The sequence below is a fragment of the Ascaphus truei genome, chromosome 3 (genome assembly GCF_040206685.1).
Source record: "Ascaphus truei isolate aAscTru1 chromosome 3, aAscTru1.hap1, whole genome shotgun sequence".
Lineage (NCBI taxonomy): Eukaryota > Metazoa > Chordata > Amphibia > Anura > Ascaphidae > Ascaphus > Ascaphus truei.
The window spans coordinates 152,372,431-152,394,146 of record NC_134485.1 but is presented as its reverse complement, the minus strand read 5'-3'; the positions used below and the strand labels follow the sequence as shown (position 1 = coordinate 152,394,146).

The 21,716-nt window shown below is 43.3% G+C and overlaps 1 protein-coding gene across 5 annotated transcripts in view; it reads right to left on the bottom strand.

Moving 5' to 3' along the window:
• Window positions 1–21,716, bottom strand: part of VMP1 (vacuole membrane protein 1) — a 479,796-nt gene that overhangs the window by 434,184 nt on the left and 23,896 nt on the right. For all 5 annotated transcript variants that reach the window (XM_075589658.1, XM_075589660.1, XM_075589661.1 and 2 more), the window contains exon 3: window positions 14,022–14,154. In XM_075589658.1, coding sequence (XP_075445773.1) covers window positions 14,022–14,154 — 133 coding nt within the window. The remainder of the gene's footprint in view (window positions 1–14,021; window positions 14,155–21,716) is intronic.

Here is a 21,716-nt window from a genome sequence, read left to right as displayed (position 1 = left end):
AGAAAATGACCAACAGCTGATAATCCATGCTCATGTGTAATCATTGTGTACAAGGACGTCACGTCCAGAGTAACCCAGATCATATTAGGTTTCCATACAATGTGATCAATATATGTCAGGAGGTCTCCACTATCAAGTATGAAAGAGGGTAGAGACTTCACAATCGGTTGTAGAAACCGGTCGACATAGCGTGAGACACCATCTCCCAAAGATCCAATACTGGATATTATAGGCCTCCCCGGAGGGTGGATCAGAGTTTTATGAATCTTCGGGAGATGGTGAAACACTGCAACAGTCGGGGTAGCATTAAATAAGAACTCTCTCTCGTTCTCATCAAGAATGAATAACATAGTCCCTTCATCAATGAGTGATTTTAATTCCCCCTGAAATCTCTTAGTGGGGTCTGTTGTTAGTGCAGCATAGGAGCAAGTATCACAGAGCTGTCTTAAAGCCTCCCTGTGATAGTCATCCCTATGCTGCACCACCACTGCTCCCCCCTTGTCCGCATTTTTAATGATCAAGTTTTTGTTCTTCTTAAGTTCATCTAGTGCAATACTTTCACCTCTAGTGAGATTATCTTTATAATGCGTATAACGCGGGGTATCAAAAGTGAAGCCCTTTTCTAGAAGCATGAGGTCCCTCTCCACTAGACTCTCAAAAGTGGATAGGTATTTCCCTTTCATAAAAGTGGGAAAAAACAGGGACCTTTTCTTGAGACCCGATGGTCTTCTCCCCAAGAAGTTATCTGGGTTGAACTCATCCACCGGATCACCCCCTAGTTCTTCCAAGTCTTGGATGGTACAGTGTTCCTTAAAGGATAAACAGGGGTTAACAGCATCCTCAACATTCAAAGTATGTGACACACTGGTATTAGAACTTCTAGCGTCATAGAACTTTTTTAAGGTGCATTTTCGAATAAATTTATGTAGATCAATTACAGTGTCAAAAATATTGAATTTACACTCTGGTGCGAACTTTAACCCTTTAGTTAAGAGAGAAAGTTCATCTGAGGAAAGTTCAACATTTGATAGATTGATGACACCATTCAAAAGTTCTTTTTCCGTTTGTGTGGTGCTCCTTTTCCCTGATTTCCTCTTCCCCCTTCTCGTCGCTTTTCGTTTTTTGACGAATAGCTCGTTGAGGGACCCTCATCATAGGCCTCTGATGACCCAGTAGGTTGTTCATAACGAGACCTTGCTCCCTGCTGGCGTTGCTCTTTAGGTCTCTCTTGATAGGGAAAATTACTTCCTTGTTGTGAAAAGAATGAAACAGAATGACTGGCATTATCTGAGTATGACAACTCAGACTCAACATTTTGAGCTTCATTAGGTGAAGAAGTTTTCTTCAAAATTGATTTTTGTGACCAGGAATTGCTTCTGGATCTACCAGGTGTAGAGAAACCGGACTGTTGGTCCCTACTCCCTCTTCTTGGCTGTACTATTCTTTCCCATGAGTAAACTTGTTTTTTCTCATAGTCCATTTTATCACGTGAGAACTTTACATCTTTCTTTCCCATTATCTCCTTCTCTGCCTCTTTAACAAACAGGGCCAGTTTTTTATCACTTTCCTTGAAGCCTTCCATTTTAGAAAATTTGGACAATTTTGTTTGCAAGGTTTTTATCTCAATTCGTACCCCTGATTTTTCCTTATTTTTGAGTGTTAAAATAAGATCAATAAGTTTGAATGAGCATTCGTTCAGAATGGTTTTCCAGTTAGTTTCAAACTCTTGACTAGGAAACCCAAACGTAGGGGACTTCTTAATCCTGAGTCCCCTAGGGATACGTTTGACTCTTGCATAGTTTTCAAGGGAGATAATGTCCCACCATAGTCTTGTATCAACAATCAATAGTTTTTCCAGCCTCAAGAAGTAATCATGCAAATCCGAAAGGTCCTCACATTCCACCTCTGCATTATCATCAAACACTCTCTGTGCTTTCTTTGTTCTTGCACCATAATCAAGGTAATTGAACACAAAGTCCGTATTATTAGAGTCCTGTAAAGTGTCCCCTGTACCATCCTCTGTCTCCATTGTGAACAATAGATTGTACTGGTATTCAAATATGTATAAAAAAATATACTCAGCAAGTGTTAACAATATAAACCAGTGCAACAACTCAATAAAAAATGTATGAGTATCCAACCCAGCAGTTTGGTAGGAGTGGCCCTTATAGGTAAAATATCAAGTCACACTGTAGAGCAGTCATCCAAGGGGATCCAATATGTATAAACGTAGAGATTGACGCTCATACAATACAATACAATATATGGGTTATGAATAAGAGAAAATCAATATATACACATCTGAAAAAATTCTCAATAATCAACTCTTTTAATGATAAAGTGTTTCTATTCCCCCATGTAAAATCCAATGATACAGCCAATCACATAGATTCAGTCTATACTCTGACTACATAATTCAAGTGTATGGATAAAGTTAGTGCTTGATACAAATATTCATATTATAGTATTTTTGTATAAACTTATCTACTTAGATTAGAATATAATCTTCTAAAATGATTGTAGTCTAAATGGAGTTTTGTGACTGTTTAAAATATCTTCTCTCTTTTTATTTTTATTTTATCAAAGGTTATTCAATGTGATTAGCATTTGTTTTTAATGTAACCCTAAACTAAACTAGCAATGTGTCTGTTTGCAAAGTTTAGCTATGGGCAAAATATGTTTGTCTTTTTTTATACTAATAAAGTTGTTGAGTGTAAAAAAATGTAAAAAAAATGTAATTTTCATCCCTCTTCCGCCTCCGCCCAATAGGAGCACAGCTGGCATGCGTTCCAGGGTGGAAACGGACGCATCCCAGTGACGTGGTCTCTGACTCCAGGACTAGTGCCAGAGGGGAGGCGATGTCACGGAGATGCGACGCGTCGCCGGCGCGCATGCGCAGTGTACTCGGTTGGGCGATTTTGGCGCGAAATGGGTGTATTAAAGGTAAGGAGGTATAGTGATGTGGTACACCTTGATAAAGTCCCGTGGGACGAAACATGTCGGTGTGTGGGCTGTGTTTCTGTCCCTGTGCAATTATCCAATAAACCACCCTCAGTTTTAGCACGGAGTTGTGCCCCTTATTCATTTTTTCTACAGGACTCTCCCTGCAGATTTCTACTTCAGCTGTGCTCCTTGCTTCCCTACATTCTGAATTTCCCTGATCAGGATTGCACGCAGTGGAACTTCGTCTGGATGGATTTCGTATTCCCATACACTCAATGGAAAGGTAATGGGCAGTAGCCCTCATTCTATGTTACCTTGGTCCCTATTTAGGGAAGTGTATATGGTAAGGGGGGTAAGCAGGGTAAACCATATCTGCGGTAGTCGCGCTGACTGACCGCTAGGTCCCATGTTCATGTCCCCCCTTAACCTAGTATTATATAATTGCTGGAATTATTTATGGAAGTTCCTATCTACCTATATGCTGTAATACAGTTTGTGAGTCTATACACTTGTATGAGCGTCAATCTCTATGTTTATACTTATCCAGTTATAGCCTCCCAAGTAATCACTTATAATGCACTTGATATACATTTATGTATATATCATAGTAATCTGTTGATGTATTAATGAGGCTGTAAATTGATTCGAACACTGATTCGTGCCTCAAGGCGTCCTAACACAGTTTGTGTGCCTATGTAACATAGCTATCATATTAGGTACTTTACCATCTATTGTACAAATTGCAGGTTCTTTGTAGGAATCAGTATACGTCATTTATTTGTAAATATTGACATTCTCAGTCTCACGCTACCTGTTTATGATATACAGGTTTTTTAATTACTTCTAGTGCTGTACCTAGGGGTTATCCACTACCAACTGTGACCTATTGAGATTCTAATTACCATTAATGTAATTGACTGCTAACTATTAGGATTTCCCCTCTGTTTCAGTTTCAGTTACGAATGTACATAGCACTTTGATCTGTCTTATATGTTTAGTCACCGTAGTGATATATTCACTTATATATACACCTTAGGTAGATTTAGATATACACATTTATTGATGTGACCTTTTTTTAATTTTTCTCAAACAAAGTTTTATTTTAAATTTTCCATCATATCATACTTTACAATGAGTGCTTTCAAAAGGGTGTGCTTTCCCCTAATGTCATACTTTGCACTCAAACAAGACAATGGATCAACAATAAAAGATTGCACACTTCTCATAAACAGCATTGAGGACTTCTACCTGAAATTGTACGCGAACAAAAATAACACAAGAGCATTATCCAGCAGAGGATATGCGAGAAGAAACCACCAATGATGTGCCATGAAGAAAAAGTGGCAAAAGCAATAAAACCCATCAAGGATGGGAAGGATCCATGGGGGAAGATAGAATTACAAGTAAAATCTTGAATTAAAAAAATCCATGCAAAACTCTCAACATTCTGCTTGAAGAACAGGAAAATTCCAGAGCAATGGAACAAAATAATTATTTTCATCCACAAGTAAGGATACAAGGAAGACCTCACGAACTACAGATCAAAGAAGTCTACTTCCAATCACTTGCAAAATGTTCACAAAGATACTCACAAATCGGCTACAACAGACCCTGGACTTTGCCCAGCCTACAGAACAAGCGTGATTTCGCAATAGACCACATCCAAGTTACATAGTAGATGAGGTTGGAAAAAGACATACGTTCATCAAGCTCAACCTATGCTAAATTTAGACAACAGATACTTTATCCTATATCTATACTTACTTATTGATCCAGAGGAAGGCAAAAAAAAAAAAAAACACCCATTAAGGGGAAAAATAAATTCCTTCCTGACTCCAAGAATTGGCAATTGGATTAATCCCTGGATCAACATTCTCCCCATGTTTACTTATTTGGTATATCCCTGTATACCTTTCCTATCTAAAAAGATGTCCACCTGTTTTTGAACTAATTTATTGTATCTGCCATCACAGTCTCAAATGGGTAATGAATTCCACATTTTAACTGCCCTTATTGTAAAGAACCCTTTCATTTGTTGCTCGTAAAATCTCCTTTGCCCCAACCTAAAGGGATGCCCCCGAGTCATTTGTACTGACCTTTGGATGAATAATTCATTTGAAAGCTCCCTGTACTGTCCATGAATATATTTGTATATAGTTATCATATCCCCTCTTAGACGCCTCTTTTCTAATGTAAATAAATCTAATTTAGCTAGCCTCTCCTCATAAGATAGATTGTCCATCCCCTTTATTAATTTGGTGGCTCTTTTCTGCACTCTCTCTAGTTCCAGAACGTCTTTTCTAAGGAGTGGCACCCAAAATTGTACTCAATATTCAAGGTGTGGTCTTACTAATGCTTTATAAAGGGGCATAATTATGTTTACTTCCCTTCCATCCATTGCCCGTTTTAATGCAAGTAGATCTTGTTTGCCTTTGCAGCTACTGCATGACTTTGGGCACTATTGCTAAGCCTGCTGTCTACAAGCACTCCTAAATCCTTCTCCATCAAGGATTCCCCCAATTTATCCCCATTTAATGTGTAAGTCGACAGTTTATTCTTGTATCCCAAATGCATAACCTTACATTTATCTGTATTAAACCTCATCTGCCATTTACCTGCCCACATTTCCAGTCTCCAAATCCTTCTGGAGAGAAATTACATCCTGCTCTGATTCTACTACCTTACACAATTTAGTATCAATCAGCAAAGATGGAGTCTTTGCTCTCGATGCCAACCTCAAGGTCATTAATAAACAAGTTAAAAAGCAGGAGTCCCAGTACCGATCCCCGAGGTACTCCACTCACGACTTTAGCCCAACCTGAAAAGGTTCCATTTATGACAACCTTCTGTTGTCTATCCTTCAACCAGTTTTCAATCCAGGTGCATACATTATTACTGAGTCCAATTTGCTTTAATTTGTATACAGTACCAACCTTTTGTGTGGAACCGTATCAAAAGATTTTGCAAAATCTAAGTAGACCAGATCAACTGTATTACCCTGGTCTAAATTCCTACTTACCTCCTCAAAGAAACAAATAAGGTTAGTTTGGCATGATCTATCCTTCATAAATCCATGCTGACTATTACTAATAATTTTGTTTTCCATTAGGTATCCCTGAATATTATCCCGTATTAAACCTTCAAGCAGTCTCCCCAATAATGAAGTCAGGTTTACAGGTCTGTAATTCCACGGTTGTGATCTAGCACCCTTTTTACATATAGGCACCACATCTGCTTTACGCCAATCTTGTGGTACTGAGCCTGTGGAAATGGAGTCCTTGAATATTAAATATAATGGTTTGGCTATTACTGAATTTAACACCTTGAGAACTCTTGGATGTATACCATCGGGGCCAGGTGCCTTATTTACTTTAATTTTTTCAAGCCGCTTATGAATTTCTTCCTCAGTTAACCAATTGTTCATTAATATGGAGGTTGTGGCTTCCTCCTGCGGCACTACTATTGAAATTTATTCTTCCCTGGTAAACAGAGGCAAAGAATTTGATTAATATCTCTGTATTTTCATCATCTCCAATAATCTGCCTGCCCATCTCACACTGAAAGGGTACTATATTTTCTTTTCTCATTTTTTTGTTATTAAGGTACTTAAAGAACTTTTTAGGGTTGATCTTACTTTCTACTGCAATCATTTTTTCATTATCCATTTTTGATCATTTGATTGCCCTTTTGCAATTTTTGTTACATTACTTATAAAAGAAGTTATTTCCCAAAGTATTTGGATTAATATATTACGAAAAAGCATTTGATTCCATCTACACCTCAGCAGTCCTAGATGCATTAAGACGACAAAATCTTGAAAAAGCATACATTGATATTATAAAGAACATTTCCGAGAATGCCACATCCACTATTAGATTACATGAAGATACAAGCAAGATAAGGATCAGCAAGGGAAGGGAGACACCATGTCATCAAAGCTTTTCACTGCAACACTTTAAGAATTGTTTAAGATATTAGCTTGGGAAGAAAAAGGAATCAAAATGAACGATGAATATTTGAGTCACCCATGTTTTGCAGATGACAAATTGGAGCACTCGCCGAAGCAAGTAAGAATGTGTGCCTCCATATCAATATCAGCAAGATTAAAATGATGTTCAACAAATGTGTCAAGTCTGAAGTTTGAAATAAAATGGAATAAAACTAGAAATCAAAGATTGTCTTCCTTGGCCAGCACATAACAATGGATGGGAATCTTTTGAATGAAATCAATAGGAGCGCAATAGTAGAAACACAACAATATTTCAAGTGAACCTTCCACGGTGCCTTGAGAAGAAAGTTTCCGACTGTTTGTTCACGTATGAATGTGAAACTTGAACCCTAAATGCAAAGAAAATTCAGTAGGTTCAGACAAAGCAAGGAAATATACAGTATACAGAGATGTGTGCTGGGTATTACCCGAAAAGACAGGAAAAAGAATGAATGGGTTTGCAACCAAATCACCACAAGGGTGAAGAAATTAAAATGGCAGTGGGCCAGACATATTGCAAGAAGAAATAACCATTGTTGGACAAAGATGATACTCAACTGGATTCCAAGAGAAATTAAAAGACCAAGACAACAACCAAAAGTAAGATGGGAGGATGAAATCAGAAAATGTGTTGGAGCAATGTGAAGAGAGGCTTGCAATCGCAGTACCTGGAAGATCATGGGGGAGGCCTTTATCCAGCAGTGGATCTACAAGGGATAATAGATAGAGACACACACACACACGTATAACATCTAAAATACAAATGTGATTAGGTTGGAAATTGGAATATTCCCGGGCTCAAATACAGTAAGATTGACAAACGCTGTTCGAGTAGCATTACGTAGCCACCATGTCTTTGGGTCTGGAACCTCAGGTAATTCATAATGTAGTCGCTAAATCATGGGCTTTCAGTTTTTTGTCTAGGGAAAGATCACCTTCTGTGAAGCGCTAGCAGGCAGGGGAACAGAAAAGGTGCTGCAGGCCCTAACGCACACAAACAGTTAAAACATTACTTTTTAACAAACTGTGGAACATTTTCTATGGAAAAATGGCTACATGGATCAGATCCTCTGGTTTGAGCACATATATACATTCAGTTACATAAACAGAGAAAGGAGAAAATTTAAAACAACTTACCGTAATTTTCTTTTCCTGGAACCATGGCAGTGGGCACCTTTGGGTTAATCCCTTCTCACTCTAGGTAGGACAGGAAATAGACTTTTGCAGGTAGGCCATATAAGGCCCCTCCCTCTACCTGCACCTTAGTCTTATGATTCTTCCATAGCTGAAAAATATAACTGATAGGCATTAGACATTCATAGGGAGGGTAACTATGTGCCCACTGCCATGGTTCCAGGAAAAGAAAATTACGGTAAGTTGTTTTAAATTTTCTCCTTTCCTGATCACCCCTGGCAGTGGGCACCTTTGGGACATACCCAAGCAGTGACAATTTTAGGGAGGGATACATAAGAAATAAAAGCCACCAGTTAATGCCTTTATCAGTTTAATCTTTATTAATACACTTTACACTTTATTTCACTACAGATTGTAACACTCTACGTCCTAAGCTTGCGTCAGCTGATGATTGTACGTCTAGTCTGTAGTATTTCAAAAATGTATTGAATGAGGACCAGACTGCCGCTTTGCATATCTGTCCTGGTGTAGCTTGGGCTTTAAATGCCCATGATGTGGACATGGCCCTTTTAAAATGAGCTTTAATGTTCAAAGGTTTATCTTGTCCTTTGCTTTCATAAGCTTTTTTAATACAAGACACTATCCACTGAGAAATTGTTGTCTTTGATGCTGCTTGTCCTTTCTTTGGTCCCTCTGGTATGATGAATAGTCTGTCTGACTTTTTGATATCTCGCATCCTTTCCATGTACACTTTTAGGCATCTCACCACGTCTAATTTGTGTAATCTTTCTTCTTTCTTGTTCTTTTGATCTGGACAGAATGACGGAATCACGATTTCCTGATTCATATGGAACTGTGATACAACCTTTGGCAGGAATTGATGCACTGGTCTGAGTTGATGTATGACTAGGAATGGTTCCTTGGCTGATAGAGCCTGTAGTTCTCCCACTCTCCTTGTTGAGGTGATTGCGATCAAAAACGCCATCTTCCATGATAACCATCTTAAGCCTATCTCCTGTATAGGTTCAAACGGAGATGCCGTTAGTACATCCAATACTAGAGACAAGTCCCACGTAGGTACTCTGTTTTTGATTTGAGGTCTTAATTTTTTAACTGCCTGCAAGAACCTGATGATTAATCTTTCCATTGCCAGATTTCTTTCCAATAAGGCTGATAGCTCATTGAAAGTACAGGTATCTGCACTAAGACTGAGACCTTTCTCAAATCCTTTTTGGGGGGAACTCTACTATTGACACAATTCTAGGTGAAAAGAAATTTTGTTTTTCTTTTTCACACCAATCGCGAAAGCAAAGCCAGATTCTATGGTATACTTTTGATGTGGATCCTTTTCTTGCGTGTAAAAGGGTCTGGATTGTTTTGTCTGAACAACCCTTCAGTCTCAATGTTTCCTGCTCAATCGCCATGCCATCAAGACCCATTGTTTGGCGTTTGGATGACATATTGGCCCCTGTCGCATCAGTCCTTTGCGATCTGGTATGTGCCATGGTGTATCTACTGCCATATTTACCAAGTTTGTGAACCAAAGCCGTCTTGGCCAGTATGGTGCTACAAATATCATCTCTGCTTGGTCTTCCCTGATTTTTCTGATTGCTTTTGGAATTAGGGGAATTGGAGGGAACAGGTATGCCAACTTGAAGTCCCATTTGAAACTGAGAGCATCTGTACTTTTTGCACTTGGAGGAAACTGTCTTGCACAGTAGTTCTTTACCTTGCGGTTCTGATGTGTCGCCATGAGATCTATGTCTGGCTGACCCCATCGCTCTACCAGTTCTTGAAACACCTGTGGGTCTAATGCCCATTCTCCTGGGTGTATAATGTTGCGACTTAGAAAGTCTGCTGTGACATTTTCCAGTCCTGGGATATGATTGGCTGTAATTTCCGATAAGTGGCGCTCTGCCCAAAAGAGGATTTCTGCTGTGAGGTTCATCAGCTTTCTGCTCCTGGTTCCTCCTTGTTTGGCTATATACTTGACAACTGACCTGTTGTCTGATTACTGAGTACTGAGTACTACTGGAAACTGCTGGGCCCATTGACATTCATGTGAACTTGTTCTTGGCAAATGATCCTTTTCCTCTGGCGCCTCGAAAAAGCCGGTTCTGGCCGCCCCTCCATGTTGTTTGCCTTGGAAACGACCTGCCAGGTCTATATGTCTTTGCTTCCTTATACTGATTTCTATTAGACTGTTGGAAACCGAATCTTCTGGTCCTGTTTTCCTGGGGCAAAAAAGTGTTCTTACCTCCTGATGCTTTTGTTATTATGGCATCCAGTTTGTTGCCGAAGAGGAATTCACCTTCAAACCGTAATCCGCATAAGCTGTTCTTTGATGCTGTGTCAGCCATCCACTGTCTGAGCCATAAAGCCCTTCTTGCTGATACCGCTAGAGCCATAGATTTAGCTGCTAATTTTACCGCATCCAAAAAGAGGCCTCTGCTATGTAGTCTGTTGCCCACTTTACTTCGGACAGTGCCTTAAGAATAGCACTTATTTTTACACCCTTGTCTATTGCCTCTTCTATGTTGGCAATCCACACTCGCATAGCCCTTGCTGCTGACGTTGTTGCTATGGCTGGTTTGTAGGATGTCCCTGCTGTAACGTATGCTTTTTTCAATACGTAATCCATCTTCCTATCCATAGTGTCCTTTAATGACGCAGCTTCCTCTATTGGGATAGTGGTCTTTTTTTACTATTCTGGATATAGCAGTATCCACTTTTGGGCCAACATCCCAATATTTTACCTCCTCTTGTGGGAATGGATACATCTTCCCAAATCTTTTAGGCGTAAATACTTTGGCGTCTGGTCGCGTCAACTCTGCTTGAATGAGGTCTTTAGTTACCTGATGAATAGGAAAACCTCTACTTTTTCTTTGTCTTGACCCAAAAAGTTTATCTTTCTTGTGGGTTAACTCCTCAGTATGTCCTAATTCCAATGCCTGCCTCATGGCCTTGATGAGTGGATCCACCATTTCTACATCAAATTCAGATTCCTCTTCCTGAATATCCTGATCTGATGAATCCATTTCACCCTCTGATACTTGAAAACAATCAATGTCAGAATCATCTGATGAAAAGCCTTTCCCTTTATCCAGACTGGTTTGTGATCTAGATCTTTTTTGCGCAGAGATAACTGCTTGCTGAACTGCCGCATCAACACTCTGTTTAACTGCCTCCTTCATTAATACAAGGAAAGTGCTCATTTGCTCATTGGAATCTCCTGCAGACACTCCACACACAATTTCTTCCCTATTAGGGCTGGTTTCACGCAAGCTGCGCACCATTTAGTTTTCTTAGCCACCTTCCTTTTATGTTGCAGGGATTCCCCCGTACCTTTGAAGATTCTGCTTCTGGGAGGGTAACCACCGAACTATTTTAATAAAAACAAAATAAATACTAAATATACAGGCAGTCCTCGTTTTACAACGCTTCGCTTTACAACGAATGGCTTATCCAACGCTATGCAATGCATACCTATATTCATTTTTACAACGACAAAACGGCTTATCCAACGCTTTGCAAAGTTGTTTATGTGTATTATATATATATATATCATATAATATAATACTATAAAATATATTATATTATTAAATTACATGATATATTATGTTATATTATATATAATACAGTATATACACTATATAATGTATGTGTGTGCTGCATATTTTATTGACCGAGTAAAATATTTTGTGTATTTTAGCATTAAAAATGCTTTCAGGAACGGAACCTTTCATTTAAACAGTGTTCCTATGGGAAAACGTTTTTCGCTTTAAGACGTTTCGCTATCCAACGCCATTTTGAGTAACGCATTGCGTTGGATAACCGAGGACTGCCTGTACACCCTAATGTATATAGCTCCACTCTCTTTCCCATGTAGAACTAAAACTAAGGACTCACCTAGTCTTGGGAACTGAACTTTTAGGGGTCTCCATTTTCGAATCCATTTCCAGCACTTGGCTTCTCCCTGCTGAGCGTTGTATACTGCCGTTTCTCACACACACAGACACACACACAGACACACACACAGACACACACAGACACACACAGACACACACAGACACACACAGACACACTGTGTGTGTCCGTCGCTCCTATGACGTCACCACGTGCCTGTGCACGCATCCGCCGACCGGAACGTGACGCGCGCGATCCCGTGCGGTCGCGTGCCCTGTTCCCTCTACCGCAGCGTTCCAGACGCTAGCGTGGTCAATCTGAGCCTTTTTTACGGCTCGCAGCAGTGGCTGCTCCCCCCCACCCCGCGTTGTACCGGGTTCCTGGGGGTTTCTTACCGCAGCGTACCAGACACAAGTGCGGTGAGTCTGGGCCTCCACGGGGCTCTCAGCTGCAGCTGCTATGCTCCCCCTCCCCTTGTGTCGGGTCAATGGGGTTTCCTTTGCACGTAAGCCTCCACGGCCCGCGGCTGCAGCTGCTCCCCACCCCACGAATGTTTTGGGTTCCTGGGGGTTCCCCCGACTCTTAGGGGTCTCCGTCTTGCCACCCGCATGGGCGCGTCGATCGAAGCTTCAGGGCAGAGAGGTTGAGGTCCCTGGATAGCTGCACAAGGTGCAGTAGGTGAGTCCTTTAGAAAATAAAAAATCCTACTCCTAGCTGTGAGGACAGGAAAAAGACTAAGGTGCAGGTAGAGGGAGGGGCCTTATATGGCCTACCTGCAAATGTCTATTTCCTGTCCTACCTAGAGTGAGAAGGGATTAACCCAAAGGTGCCCACTGCCAGGGTGATCAGGAAAATATATTTACGCAAAAATCATTGCACAGTAAACACTAAAAAGTTACTTTTGTACAGTACAATCCCACTGAATGTTTACTTTGAACTTAGCAAATGAAAGAATTACCAATGAGTTTTATCCTAATTCTTGTATGGTTGCTATTTTCTCTCCTAGAATTTAAATATCATCTGATTCTATTCAGAGGTGTTGTCTAATTCCAGGCAGTAATCTTTACCCCCACTTCAAATGTTTGGAGGGGTATACAGATGTGAAGATAAGGAAAACTATTATTTATTTTAACTTCTGTATAAAGAGCAACTTTATAATGTATATTAAGCAGTCTTCTGACAAACGACACCTCCTGGCGCTACAAAAGGCAATGGGACATTTGGTTGCGCCCGTTTCGTCACAGACGGACACTGTCGCAGCAGGCCACTTCTGAGGTACATTTTATTACTGGTATGGGGTTAATTGAAGTGTTTTAGTGGTTAGGATAGGTGGTTGATTTAAGGATTTTAGCGGTTAGGGGTTTATTTATCTTAGCGAGCGCTGCTTCCGGCGGTTGAACAAGTCATGGAAAGTGCCGGCAGTCATTTGGTCGCAGCGTAATGGCCGCGACCAAAATGTCCTAGAACGATGAGAGATTTTACAGCCCATTAAAATTAATATATTGTAAGCATATGGCAAAAGACTGCTTAGTAAATATATATATTTATATCATTAAGATGCCGAGACAAACTCTGTAGGCATTTGCTTTGAACAATGACAGACTGAAAAATACCTAAAAAACAGTACTAGTAGAAACTGTAATATTGACGTAAGAATATTGTAATATTCGCAAGAAGCCCTTTTTTAATTTCACTAGTGGTTCCCCCCTTCTTTCCATACATTTTACTCCATTTTTAAATTAACATTTTCTATCATCAACTTCCCTTATTTGTAAAATGTGTCCAAACAAGGGATAGGAGAACATTCAGTAAACTAAAAAAAAAAATGGTCAAAAGAATTACAGCAAAATTGGGATGGAAAATTCAAACTAGAAATTGCATTCATTTCACCTTAGAAATTGAATGACGAGTTTATTTATGTTTGTGTTCGATTTGGCCTACTGCATTATTGGTAAAGAAAAATAAATGTACAACTTTAAAGTATTAGTAATAAATTAAGGAAATAATTAAGGGGGAAAAAACAATAGATGAGAAATGGAACGATCTTTACTTTAAGCTCAATTCCTTCACGTTTATTAGAGTTTCCAGGAAGAAATACTGCAAGGTAATTAGTGGCTTTCTCCAGAGAACAATACTCTGCCTTTGTCGGGCCCTCCTCTTCTTTTCACTTAACGAGGAGGGGTCTGAAAGAAGGAAGAGTTTTAGTTTGAGTAAGATATGGATTTATCATTACATCACTCAACAAGAAAATCTATTTACAATATTAGAGAGGAAAAAAAAGGAAGGTTCTGTTAATTGTAACATATACACATGTAGCCAACATTATTGCACGCCTTATCATGTGGTATGGTAACTCGCGGTTCCACTTAATTAAATAGCAAGTCGCATGATAACAAGTTAATGCGGAAACACATTATCGTGGAATAAGGTTGGCTTCATTTGTTTAATATGGACCGTAAGCACTGATTCACAGAAAGAAAGAAAAATACAATTAACAGAACTCTTTCACACTTATTTTACGACAAAATATACAGGGATCTAAGAAATATATATACCACTAGCTGATATACCCGGCGTTGCCCGGGATGTAAATGCGTAATAGGTAGTATTAGTTATAAATAGGGTAACAATAGGTTGACTATTTTGTGGAAAGGTTGTATAATAATGTTGAAAATAAAGATGTATGAAAACGTCATCATGTTGTATACAAAAGGTTTCTTGTAAACACACCAAAGTACAGCGGAGAGGGAGATGCGGGAGGCAGCGGGTGTGTGGTTTTTGAGTGTGGGGGGGGGTGTTTTTGTGTGTGCGCGCGGGGGGGGGGGGGGCTGAGTGTGTGCTGCGGCGGGTGAGAGAGCTGTGGGAGCCAGCGGGTTTGTGCGGGGGGGGGAAGGGTGGTACGGCGGGTGAGGGAGACGCTGGAGGTAGCGGGTTTGTGCCGGGGGGGGGTGTGCAGTGGCGGGTGAGGGAGATGCGGAAGGCAGCGGGCTTGTGCCGGGGAGTGAGGCAACGGATTTGTTCGGGGGGGGGATCAGTGTGTGGTGCGGCGGGTGAGGGAGACGCGGAAGGCAGCTGGTTTGTGCCGGGGGGGGCCGAGTGTGTGCTCCGGCGGGTGAGGGAGACGTGGGAGGCAGCGGAATTTGTGCCGGGGGGGGGGGGTCAGTGTGTGGCGCGGCAGGAGAGAGACGTGGAAGGCAGCGGGTTTGTGCCAGGGGGGTGGGGGGGGTCAGTGTGTGGTGCGACAGGTGAGGGTGAGGGAGACGCGGGAGGCAGAGAGTTTGTGCGGGGGGTGGGGACGGGGTGGTACGGCAGGTGAGGGAAACGCTGGAGGTAGCGGGTCTGTGCCGGGGGGGGGGGGGGGGGTGTGCAGTGGCGGGTGAGGGAGATGCGGAAGGCAGCGGGCTTGTGCCGGGGAGTGAGGCAACGGATTTGTTCGGGGGGGGGGGGGGGGGTCAGTGTGTGGTGCGGCGGGTGAGGGAGACGCGGAAGGCAGCTGGTTTGTGCCGGGGGGGGGGGGGGGTGAGGGAGACGCGGGAGGCAGCGGGTTTGTGCCGGGGGGTCAGTGTGCGCTGCGGCGATGCGGGAGGCAGCGGGTTTGTGTGGGGGGTGGGCAGTGTGTGCTGCGGCGAGCGAGGGAGATGCGGGAGGCAGCGGGTTTGTGTGGGGGGGGGGCAGTGTGTGCTGCGGCGAGTGAGGGAGATGCGGGAGACAGCGGGTTTGTGCGGGGGGGGGCAGTGTGTGCTGCGGCGAGTGAGGGAGATGCGGGAGGCACCGGGTTTGTGCCGGGGGGGGGGGTGGGTGTCGTGCGGCGGGCGAGGGAGACGCGGGTTTGTGCGGGGGGGTTCGTGTGTGGTGTGGCAGGCGAGGTAGACGCGGAAGGCAGCGGGTTTGTGGGGGGGTCAGTGTGTGGTGCGGCGGGTGAGGGAGACGCGGGAAGTAGCGGGTTTTTGATGGGGGGGAGGTCAGTGTATGGTGCGGCGGGTGAGGGAGACGCGGGAGGCAGCGGGTTTGTGCGGGGGGGTCAATGTGTGGTGCGGCAGGTGAGGGAGACGCGGGAGGCAGCGGGTTTATGCGGGGGGGGCAGTGTGTGGTGCAGGGAGTGAGGAAGACGCGAGAAGCAGCGGGTTTGTGATGGGGGGTCAGTGTGTGGTGCGGCGGGTGAGGGAGACGCGGGAGGCAGCGGGTTTGTGCGGGGGGGGGGTGTGTGTGCTGCGGCAGGTGAGGGAGACGCGGGAGGCAGCGGGTTTGTGCGGGGGGGGCAGTGTGTGGTGCAGGGAGTGAGGAAGACGCGAGAAGCAGCGGGTTTGTGATGGGGGGGTCAGTGTGTGGTGCGGCGGGTGAGGGAGACGCGGGAGGCAGCGGGTTTGTGCGGGGGGGGGTGTGTGCTGCGGCGGGTGAGGGAGACGCGGGAAGCAGTGTGGGTGTGCCGGGGGGGGCAGTGTGTGGTGCGGCGGGTGAGGGAGACGCGGGAAGCAGTGTGGGTGTGCCGGGGGGGGCAGTGTGTGGTGCGGCGGGTGAGGGAGACGCGGAAGGCAGCGGGTTTGTGCGGGGGGGGGCATCAGTGTGTGCTGCGGCGGGTTAGGGAGACGCGGGAGGCAGCGGGTGTGTGCGGGGGGTCCAGTGTGTGGTGCGGCGGGTGAGGGAGACGCGGGAGGCAGCGGGTGTGTGCCGGGGGAGGGGGGGTTACTGTGGTACGGCAGGTGAGGGAGACGCGGGAGGCAGCGGGTCTGTGCAGGGGGGCAGTGTGTGGTGTGGAGGGTGAGGGAGACGCAGGAGCAGTGTTTGATCCGAGGTGGGCTCAGTGAGGTGGTGTGGTGGGTGGGAGAGAGGCGGTAGGCGGCGGGTAGGCTGTGTGCTCACGTATGTGGGTCCGCAGGCGGTGCAGGTGTGTTGGTCGCCACTGTATCAGAGGTGCATGAGTTGTGAGGATGGTGTGAGTGTCGCGGCCTGCGTAGCCCTCGCCGTGATGTCACCCCACCCCGCAGGCCAATGAGAGTGAGAGGCGTGGCAAACCCACAGACAAACAAGATTTCAGTTTATATATATTTATATAGATTAATATACTTTTTAAACACTATTGGGTAGATTCATTTAAGTACTACCTAGGTATGCATAATTGAACAAAAACAGGCAATCAAATACATTGTATTTTAGGCGGGAACATGGATTTCCAAGAGGAATCTGTGTGCTTAATAAGGTACCAAACCACACGGCAGACCATGTTAGAGATATTTTCCCCTCCTGGCTGATTGAGCTTGGCACTTTCTGCTTTGACAGAAGGGCAAGTGTCTTTATAATCTGTGTTGCAGTGGAGGGATCATACAGTAAATAGGCAGGGGGTGGGGCTGTGTTGTCAATAAAGGACAGGGTCTGTTGCATAGATATACAGTTAGGTCCGGAAATAATTGGACACTGAAAACAAGTTTTGTTATTTCGCCTGTGTACCAAAATAAATTCAAGTTACAGTTATATAATGAATATGGGCTGAAAGTGCAGTCTATCAGCTTTAATTTGAGGGTATTCACATCCAAATTGGAGGAAGGGTTTAGGAATTACATCTCTTTAATATGTAGCCCCCTCTTTTTCAAGGGACCAAAAGTAATTGGACAATTGACTCAAAAGCTGTTTCATGGACAGGTGTGGGCTATTCCTTTGTTATTTCATCATCAATTAAGCAAGTAAAAGGTCTGGAGTTGATTCCAGGTGTGGCATTCGCATTTGGAAACTGTTGCTGTGAACCCACAACATGCGGTCAAAGGAGCACTCAATGCAAGTGAAACAGGGCATCCTTAGGCTGCGGAAAAAAAAGAAAATCCATCAGAGAGATAGCAGGTACATTAGGAGTGGCCAAATCAATAGTTTGGTACATTCTGAGAAAAAAAAGACAACAGTGGTGGATGATCATAGGATCCTTTCCATGGTAAAGAAAAACCCCTTCACAACATCCAGCCAAGTGAAGAACACTCTCCAGGAGGTAGGCATATCATTATCCAAGTCTACCATAAAGAGAAGACTTCACGAGAGCAAATACAGAGGGTTCACCACAAGGTGCAAACCATTCAAAAGCCTCAAGAATAGAAAGGCCAGATTAGACTTTGCCAAACAATATCTAAAACAGCCAGCCGAGTTCTGGAACAGCATTCTTTTGACAGATGAAACGAAGATCAACCTGTACCAGAATGATGGGAAGAAAAAAGTATGGAGAAGGCTTGGAACGGCTCATGATCTGAAGCATACCACATAATCTGTAAAACACGTGGAGGCAGTGTGATGGCATGGGCATGCATGGCTTCCAATGGCACTGGGTCACTAGTGTTTATTGATGATGTGACAGAAGACAGAAGCAGCCGGATGAATTCTGAAGTATATAGGGATATATTGTCTGCTCAGATTCAGCCAAATTCATCGAAGTTGATTGGACGGCGCTTCACTTTACAGATGGACAATGACACAAAACATACTGCAAAAGCAACCCAGGAGTTTTTTAAGGCAAAGAAGTGGAATATTCTGCAATGGCCGAGTCAATCACCTGATCTCAACCCGATCGAGCATGCATTTCACTTACTGAAGACAAAACTTAAGGCAGAAAGACCCACGAACAAACAACAACTGAAGACATCTGTAGTAAAGGCCTGGCAAAGCATCACAAAGGTGGAAACCCAGCGTTTGGTGATGTCCATGCATTCCAGACTTCAAGCAGACATTGCCTGCAAAGGATTCTCGACAAAGTATTAAAAATGAACATTTTATTTATGATTGTGTTAATTTGTCCAATTACATTTGAGCCCCTGAAATAAGGTGACTGTTTATGAAAATGGTTGCAATTCCTAAACATTTCATACGATATTTTTGTTCAACCCCTTGAATTAAAGCTTAAAGTCTGCACTTCTATTGCATCTCGGTTGTTTCATTTCAAATCCATTGTGGTGGCGTACAGAGCCAAAATTATGAAAATTGTGTCAGTGTCCAATTATTTCCGGACCTAACTGTATATGTTTATTGTTGAGAGCATTACATTTTATTTACATGTAGGCCAGTAATTCATACGGTATCATGTATAACTTGTGATGGATACGAGTGTATCTTTTCCTCGACTTTTGAACCATGTATCTGGTATATCTCAATGTATCTTTCCAGGTAAAATATTTTATAAATAAAAAGGGCTTCTGTGTTTTTACTCGATTGATGTATCGCACAATTACGATAATTCAAATAATAATAAAGTTATTTGGTGGTATGAAAGTTAATTTTTTTTTTATCAAGTTTATATCAAGTTACCAGGACTGTGCCAGTTACATCTCAGAAGATATGTGCCTACCGAGCTATCCCCGGGGTGTTCGTGATTCTTGAACCATGATGTGAATACGCAAGACTTTTTTCCAGCACAGCGGCAGCCGGTCCCGGAGAGAAGGGGTTAATAACAACGTAACTAAGGATTTACCCCAAACTTCGGAATTCGTTAGCCCTGGTGACTCACGAACGAATTCTAAACGTCTCTCCAAGAAATTCTTTGAGGTGGCTGAGTTATTAGGTCGGCAAGTTGCGATCTAGCCACGGGACCTTTAAACCAAGATTGCATTTCTTACGCTTGCATGCAAAGGACAATTTATTTCGTTCCTTTATCCAAGAAAGTGTTGTTTTAAGTGTATTCTGCAGATATCGTGTGTTTGTCTATTAAGGAAATAAATCACAATTTATTTTGTAACTTGTTCTGTTCAATCGAGTACCCAGAAATATAAATGTGTTGATAAAGTTGGTGTCCATCGTGACAGGCTTTTAAATAACTAATAAATAAATAATAATCCAGTTATTTAAAAGCCTGTCACGATGGAAGACTTCACGAGAGCAAATACAGAGGGTTCACCACAAGGTGCAAACCATTCAAAAGCCTCAAGAATAGAAAGGCCAGATTAGACTTTGCCAAACAATATCTAAAACAGCCAGCCGAGTTCTGGAACAGCATTCTTTTAACAGATGAAACGAAGATCAACCTGTACCAGAATGATGGGAAGAAAAAAGTATGGAGAAGGCTTGGAACGGCTCATGATCTGAAGCATACCACATAATCTGTAAAACACGTGGAGGCAGTGTGATGGCATGGGCATGCATGGCTTCCAATGGCACAGGGTCACTAGTGTTTATTGATGATGTGACAGAAGACAGAAGCAGCCGGATGAATTCTGAAGTATATAGGGATATATTGTCTGCTCAGATTCAGCCAAATTCATCGAAGTTGATTGGACGGCGCTTCACTTTACAGATGGACAATGACACAAAACATACTGCAAAAGCAACTTAAAACAACACTTACTGGGATAAAGGAACGAAATAAATTGTCCTTTGCATGCAAGCGCAAGAAATGCAGTCTTACGTATTCACATCGTGGTTCAAGAATCACGAACAGCCTGATGGGGCTCCCCAAGAACTGCACCCCTCTGCAAAGGACCAGTGTGCTAAGGGTTAACATTTGCTTGTTCTTTGTGGAACGTCAACCCCACCCACTGGAATGTTAACGAGCCATGAGGACACAAAGAGCTTTTGTTCACAGCTGCATTGCATCTCAACCACCCACCCCAGTGTACATCTGCGTTGCCCCAAAGGCACACAGCCGAAGGGCAGCCAAAGGGTGTGAGCCGTTTGCTGATGTTAAAGCTGCTCTATCTCAATCTGAAACTCACAAATTCCTTTATCCCCTGTACCCAGTTTTCCAACTCGATCTGTCCGTGATTTGACTGTATAACCCTGTTCTTTTAATGTAACCATGTATTTTTTTATAACTCTGTGCCCAGGACATACTTGGAAACGAGAGTAAACTCTCAATGTATTACTTCCTGGTTAAAATTTTTTATAAATATATATGTCTGAAACACAGGTGTCTATTTTCTTAAGTCTTGCGGCTGCAAAATTAGTGCAAAAAAAAAAAAAAAACATTTATCAGGGAAAAGGAATTGGAGATTTTCCATTGATAAATCTGGACAATTTATATTGCACTCATTATTGCAGGGGGGGCGCAAACTTTTTTCCCTGCGCCCCCCTGCCGGCTGTCCCCTCATTCCCGCGCCCCCCCCAACCCCAACTTACCCGCGCTCCGGCGTAATGACGTCACGTTGCCATAGCAACGTGACGTCACATGACCTCGCAGCGTCATTTTGACGCCGCGTTGCCATGGCGACGCAGGGAGGAAGCCGCCGAAGCCACGGTAAGTAAGGTTTACAGAGGCCCTGCAGCTCCCCCGGCACTTAATTTAAGTGCCTTCGGGAAGCGCGCGGGGCCTCTGTAAACCCCGCGCCCCCCGTCGGCAGTGTCGCGCCCCCCCTGGGGGTCGCGCCCCACAGTTTGCGCACCGCTGCATTATTGTATGCCCCAGTTTTGAAGCTGGAAGACTATAGTACACAGACCATTAGTATTTCAGCCAACAGTAAACTAGTGTCTACCATAAACTGAGCATCACTAAGGCCGCGCTTATAGTGCTGGCGACGGTGACGCGACCGAGGACGTCACCCGTCACCACTAGCGAAAGTTGCAATTTGATTTTTTAACGACGTCGCTGGCGACAAGGCCAGTGACGTCACTAAAAGGGGCGGGCCGCGCAATTTCATTGGTTTAGAGACAGTCACATGTGGTGACTGTCTCTAAAAAAAATCTAATTTACCCGGCTTAAATTTTTTTGGTCGCGCTTACTATAACCGCTTGCGACGGAGTCCATGTATTTGTTTCGGAGTGACGTCGTCGCAAGGCACTATAA